Source organism: Trachurus japonicus, unplaced genomic scaffold, assembly GCF_045865225.1.
Source record: "Trachurus japonicus isolate A0001 unplaced genomic scaffold, Traja_1.0 AP030145.1".
NCBI lineage: Eukaryota > Metazoa > Chordata > Actinopteri > Carangiformes > Carangidae > Trachurus > Trachurus japonicus.
Window position 1 is genome coordinate 1 of NW_028220278.1, and position 6,239 is coordinate 6,239.

General features: G+C 40.4%; 1 protein-coding gene across 1 annotated transcript; it reads right to left on the minus strand.

The window, feature by feature from the left end:
• Positions 1-16: 16 nt before the first annotated feature.
• LOC146960651 (uncharacterized) lies at positions 17-3,177 on the minus strand. Its single transcript, XM_085772182.1, has 5 exons — positions 3,154-3,177; positions 2,866-2,956; positions 1,007-1,306; positions 800-874; positions 17-301 (listed from the first exon to the last, which is right to left on the minus strand). The coding sequence occupies exons 1-5, from the start codon at positions 3,175-3,177 to the stop codon at positions 138-140; spliced, it is 654 nt and encodes a 217-aa protein (XP_085628308.1). The 3' UTR covers positions 17-137.
• Between the last annotated feature and the right edge of the window lie 3,062 nt (positions 3,178-6,239).

Sequence of the window (6,239 nt, forward strand, 5' to 3'; positions counted from 1 at the left end):
AAAAATAAAAACATGTTGGATGTAATAATTTTCTAACGTGTGAATAAAGAGACACATCAGACTTGAATCTGTGATGAAAGAGATAAATGAGATGAAGTGATGAGATGTGATGGAGAGTAAAGTGGAGCAGAAAACAGTCAGTCAGCACGTGTGCAGCTGGTGGACGGTCCCTTGTTTGTGAGGCTCATCAGCAGAGAGAGTCCACAGCAGTACAGCAGACTCTTCACTATCAGCACTGTGTAGAGCAGACAGAGCAGCTTCACCCTGCACTGAGGCTGGAGAGGATCCAGGGGAAGAAGCACTGCAACAGAAAAGGAGTCAACAAGAAATCAGTCAGTGCTCTGCTGCTCTGCTCTCTGTGACAGAGTCTCCACATGAAGCTGAATCACTGCTCAACACAGTCACCAAGCCTTCATCACCTTCTGCTGTCAAGTGGTGCTGACAATTCAAACCACTGCAGCATCACTGAGAGAAAAACACACAGTTTGAAGTTGGACTCACTGAGTTTTTTGTTTCTGTGACCTTTGACCTCACACACTCATTAGATTAATTCTTCATGTATAGAAATATGAATGAGTGGAGACATTGAGTCCAGCGCCCCCAACAGGTGTTGTTAGTCAGATGGTGCAGTGAAAGCTCTGTGACTGGGCTTTGTTGTGCTGTTGGACACTCTAACACAATCAGGGAGTGTATGTTTGAGTCCCTCAGTGATGAGCAGAAAGTGAACAGACTGATATTGGGCCCTAAGTGCAGCAGAGCAGTGGAGCTGTCCCTGCAGAGAGGCAGCAGGTGATCTTACAGTCAGCTTGGTGCAGAGCTGCCAGGCGTGCTGACTCTCTCTCTGGAGGACAGGGAGCTGCTGGAGCTGGAAGCTCTGAAACAGAAAAGGAGTGGGATGTTTGGAGTTGTAGTGAGAAATGTGTGAGCTCTGCTGCTCTGCTCTCTGTGACAGCGTCTCCACATGAAGCTGAATCACTGCTCAACACAGTCACCGAGCCTTCATCACCTTGTAGTGTTTGGGCCTCCACCGTGCCCCCCTCGTGCTTCACGTAGCAGCGGTATTTATACGTGGCGTCCTCTGGCCGGTCCACCAGCAAGATGGCGGCGGAGCGTCCCGACTCTGTGAGCTCCAGCTGCTCTCCATCAGCAGGGGAAGGCTCACCGTCCTCCTTGTGTCTTTTCCAGGAGAACTGGACCAGAGGAGGAGACATGGCTGAGGCCACACACAGCAGGGAGCTCTTCCCCTCCAGGTGGGCTCTGGCTGCTGCTGGGTACACGCTCACCACGGGCTTCACCACCTGCTCATCTGAAGTTTGACAGCAGCAACAAGCAGCACAGACACACATTCACACAGTCAACAGCAGCTTCCAGCACTGCACTGCTTTCAGTCTGATCCTGGAAAATACATGGACTCTGATCACTCAACTACTCATCAATACAGCACAGAGGTCCACACACACACTGGTTCACCTGTACATAGAGTTACTGAGCTGCAGCATCTACACATCATGTATCATGGACGTGTTCACTGTTTCATCACAGAGGAGTCGACTTCAAGAAAGACAGAGATGGACATTTTTTTTAAATCTTTATATCATTTTAATTGTCTTTCTTATATTTTATCCTCACATTTTATCATATATTAATTTAGTTTTAGGTAGCCTATAATACAAACACAGCAACAACAACTGTAAGATACACAGTATCAAAGAAACATATTATCATAGAAATGATATTATGTTCCATTAATATTAAAATCAACCTAAAATCATATTTTCTGACAACATATTAATTAAATATTAAAGTGTGCATGTGTTTTTCTTAAATTTAGTATGTTTTCAATGTGTGATTCTAACAGATCAAAAATATTTAGGCTATTATTATCTAAATTATGATGGATAAAGAATATACAGAACTAACCAAACATTTTATGTTTGCTATATTCGTCATAATCATATGATTCAGCATTGTAGCATTTACACATCATGTATCATGGACTATTTCATCAGAGAGGAGTCAACATCAAGAAAGACAGAGATGGAAAATGATTTTATCTTCACATTATCTAAATCATCTTCATGATATATCATCACATTATTATATATATTTATTTAGTTTCAAGAATAATGCTAATTTTAAAAAAAACTGTTTGATATACCGTAAATCATCATAGCAATTATATTTAAAACATTTGTATGAACATCAGCCTGTTTTCTGGCAACGATAAAATATTGAAAAAGTCTGCATGGATTTTTTTCATACATTGTTTCAAGTGTCTCATTCTAGCAGATCAAAATATTTATTATCATCTAAATAATGACAGATCAAGAATATACAGGATTAACCAAATGTTCATGTTTTTTAATTTTCATTTCATATTAGATATAAAGAGAAAAAACAGAGTAAAATATTTATACTTTATACAACTTACATACTTTTATATTAATTTTGACTGATTTCGTATAACATGTATTTTAGTACTATACTTTGTTTTGAGCCTAAATTAAAACACCAGTGAAATTTAGCTACATTCTCTGTTGTATAAAATATATTTATTTTTGATCAGATGAACAATTTTAACATTTTATAAATTAACTGTGCTGTTAAGGTAACATAATTATAAACTTATAAATCAATGTTAATTGTATATCCAGAATAATTATATTTCCTTCGATTCATTAAATTGAGTCTACTTTATTCATTTTTAAATATCATCCAATATGTGTAATATTTTAATAGATTCATCTATTTCTGCTAAAGTTGTTTATTTTTGTTAAAATGAATAATTCTTTGAATTTCTGACTTCAAACACATTTTCAACTTCTTCAATAAAACAACTGAAGGAAAATAAAAGTTGGTTCTTACTTGTTACATACAGTTTAGTCCCAGAGCCAAAGATATAGTAGTACTCGTAAGCTCCCACAGTGAGAAAGACTAATACAAAAACCTGCTGCTGCTGAATGTGTCAGCTGAGGCGACACATTATGAACCAGGATCATGTTTCAGCTCCATCATGTGTTTCTCTAATGTTCATATCAACATGACATGGTCTCTTGTTGTTTTTCCTTTTTGTTCACACTCAAATATCTCAACAAATATTCCCATTGAAACTGGTTCAGACGTTCATGTTCCCCTCAGGATGAAGCTGCTCACTTTGCTGAACCTCTGAATCTTCATCTGGCGCCACCATCAGGTCACATTTCACTTTGTCCAATACTTTGGTTTATGGTCAAACATCCGGAGAGCTCCAGACCTCTTATTGTTTTAGTAGTTTTTCTTGTTTTGTCTTCATCTTGTTTTGTCGTTGAGCTTGTGTGTTTCTTCTTTGTCGTCACTGTGGGGAACAACAGGAAACCTGCTGAAATATCTGATGAAAACATGAATCAATATCATAGAAAAGTCTTGAAAAGGCGTCTGAGCTGCAGGTGAAACATGTGAACGTGGTCTGTGGTCGACTGCTCTCTTCCTGTCACTACCACTGTTTGACTTGTGTTCATCTGGAGGTTTTTGTACAGGCTGCACGGATCTTTTCTCACTGTGGGGGACCTACTATTATAACAGGAGCAGTAGTAGGAGGCTGAATGAGAGGGTTTAACTTTCTTTATCTCCAACTCCCAGCCGTTCTTTTTAACAGATGTGAAATCGGCTTCCTGAGGATGGCCGTAACCTTTGGTTATGCTGCCACTATTTCTATGAAACCAGAGAATCAGTCTGAATGTTTCTGTCTCTTTCTTCTGGTACCAGAATATGAAAGGCTCGTCACACCGGTCAGTTCGTCCACAGCTGAATGAGACAGATTCATCAACTCTCCTGGTCAATGATAACTGGTCCTGAATCAGCATCACCTCTGCTGCCATGGTAACCAGCGCTGTAGAGACACAGACAGGTAGATGAAGGTGAGTGTGTGAGTGTTAGTGACAGGTTGAGTGTGTTGGCTCCTGGTTGTGTGGAAACACTCACCTGAACACAGACAGCACAGAGCAGCAGCTGGGAGGAAAAGCATTTTGTGCTGTGGTGTTTCCTCTGGTGAACCTGGGGAGAAGTGGAGCTCTGATGCAGCCGAGGACAAACAAGGACGAGCTGTGAGCTGAGACGAGGCCACGTGGTTTGTAACGGCTCCTCAAAGCTCCCATCAGCCCCCTTGGCTCACACAGGATGTTGTGTGGTTTTCCTCTGAGTGGGAGGTTTTCAACATTAAAAACACAGAGAGTAAAATCTAAATGTCTTGGTATCCACAAATTAATTAACTTTAAGAGTCTCACTGATGTTTTAATTAACAAATTATCAGAATATACAGGTTTATTTTTCAGATGAAGACATTTTCTTCCTCTCTCTGCTCTCCTCATTCTATATTGATCCTTTTTCAACCACATATCAACGACTGCAATATCATATGGTGTCACACTTTCCCAAGTTCTCTCATCAAACTACATCTTTACAAAAGAAAGTAGTTGGTGCAGTAACATGGTCTGACTTCACTGCTCCCTCTGGCCCACTCTTCTACACCTCTGGTCTCCTGAGGCTTCCTGATTACAACACCTATCACACTGCCTGGATCATGTTCCAGGTTATCAATAGACTCAACGATCGATCATGTGAGCTCGTCACAATCTCCCGTCCCCTGCTCACAAACAATACCAGGAAAATAAATCTCAATTGGGGGGAAAAGTGAAAACTCAAATGCACTATAGCCTGAGTATTGTGTGTAGAGGTTTTCATCACTTCAACTCTTCATCTTTGATTTATTCTCACTCTTTTTTCTGAATGATGATTTTTCCCAGACTTCTTCTCAGACCAGTTTCTCTGAGTGAAAAGTTTCTTGCTCTGGATTTTAATGTGACAGCAGGAAAAAAAAGTGTGTCACCATGATGCAGAAACACAACAACACATTCAGCTTGGTGGTGAAGTAACACTGTCACTTGTTGTTGAACAGCTGTGATGGAAACACAAAAGTACAAATCCACAGAGCCCCTCAGCTGTGATTTTAACCCTTCAACTTCCCTTCACTTTATTCACTTCACTTCATTAACATCAGTCAGTTTCTAAGGACTTGAATTATCATGATTTTCTTCCACTGATGAAATATCCAAAGTTCAGACTCCATTAATTTTACTTTTTTAAATAAAGTTCTGCTTTGAATGATGAGTGTGTGCAGACGAAGCCAGAGGACGGTCCTGTGAAGTGTCCGACTGAATCCACATGTCCCCCCTCTGGACCTGCAGACTGGACCTTTGTCTGGACCAGTGTCGATGCTCATTGTGTCAAATCCATCACACAAACACAGTGGGAGGAGTCGTGGACTGATGTGGCTCCTGTCTACGACTGTGAAGAGATGATTTTCACCACGTGACCAGAACACACAGTCGCTCTTCAAACAGTTGTTCAAGGTGAAAATGATCCGACTGCTCAGAGTCACAGATTGTGTCTGGGATGAACTGTGATGAAAGAAAAGCTCAGCAGCACCAGGAGATCACACATCCTCAGAAACAGAGTCAACGATAGAAACAGAAATCCTGTTCAAAGTGGTGGAACTGACTCTGACACTGATCACACACTTCTTAAAGGAGCAGTCTGTCGCTTTGTCTGCTTTGTTTTCACTCATGTGTTTCTGCATTTAAACAAGATTTAACAATATTGTTTCAGTGAAAAGAAGAAAATAATCTGATATTTGTCTTTATGTCTGATTTCAAAAGAATAAACAACAAATCCACATCTAGTTCATTTTGGGTGAGAGGTTTTGATGAGCTCCTCTCTGTTGCCAGCGACTGTCAGGAGTCAAACCTTCACACTGCTGCTCTCTGCTGGACTGGTTGAGACAACACACTGCTTCATCTCCACACACTTCCTGTCTTCTTCACTTGTAGACTGTATTTCTTACAGTTGTATATTGTTTATTATTGTTGATGTAAATCACACACAGGATGAAACTAAACTGTCTGTAGATGTCCATTGTATAAACATGCTGATGACACGGTGCTGGCTGGTCTTTTGTCGTCATGGTAACACAGTTAATCAGTGGACATGTTGTCACTACAGTGGTGAGCTGACCAAGTGTGGTGAGGACAGTGTCCTGGTTATTGATGGAAATGAGACTAAGGAGCTGGTTATTGGGAGACACCACAGCACCTGTCTTTATTTTCCTCTGTTTGATCATCGTCCTGTCGATGTGGTGGAGCAGTTCAAGTGTTTAACAACTCTTTTATTAGAAAAATAAAATAAAGTTTCTAAATCCCAACACC

Bases quoted from the DNA above. Each gene is read 5' to 3' on its own strand.
- LOC146960651 (XM_085772182.1), bottom strand. From the start codon at position 3,177: ATGAAGATTCAGAGGTTCAGCAAA. The intron at 1,307-2,865 runs GTAAGAACCAAC...GTCAAACTTCAG, and splicing joins GACTAAACTGTATGTAACAA to ATGAGCAGGTGGTGAAGCCC. The intron at 875-1,006 runs GTGATGAAGGCT...TTTCTGTTTCAG, and splicing joins GGAGGCCCAAACACTACAAG to AGCTTCCAGCTCCAGCAGCT.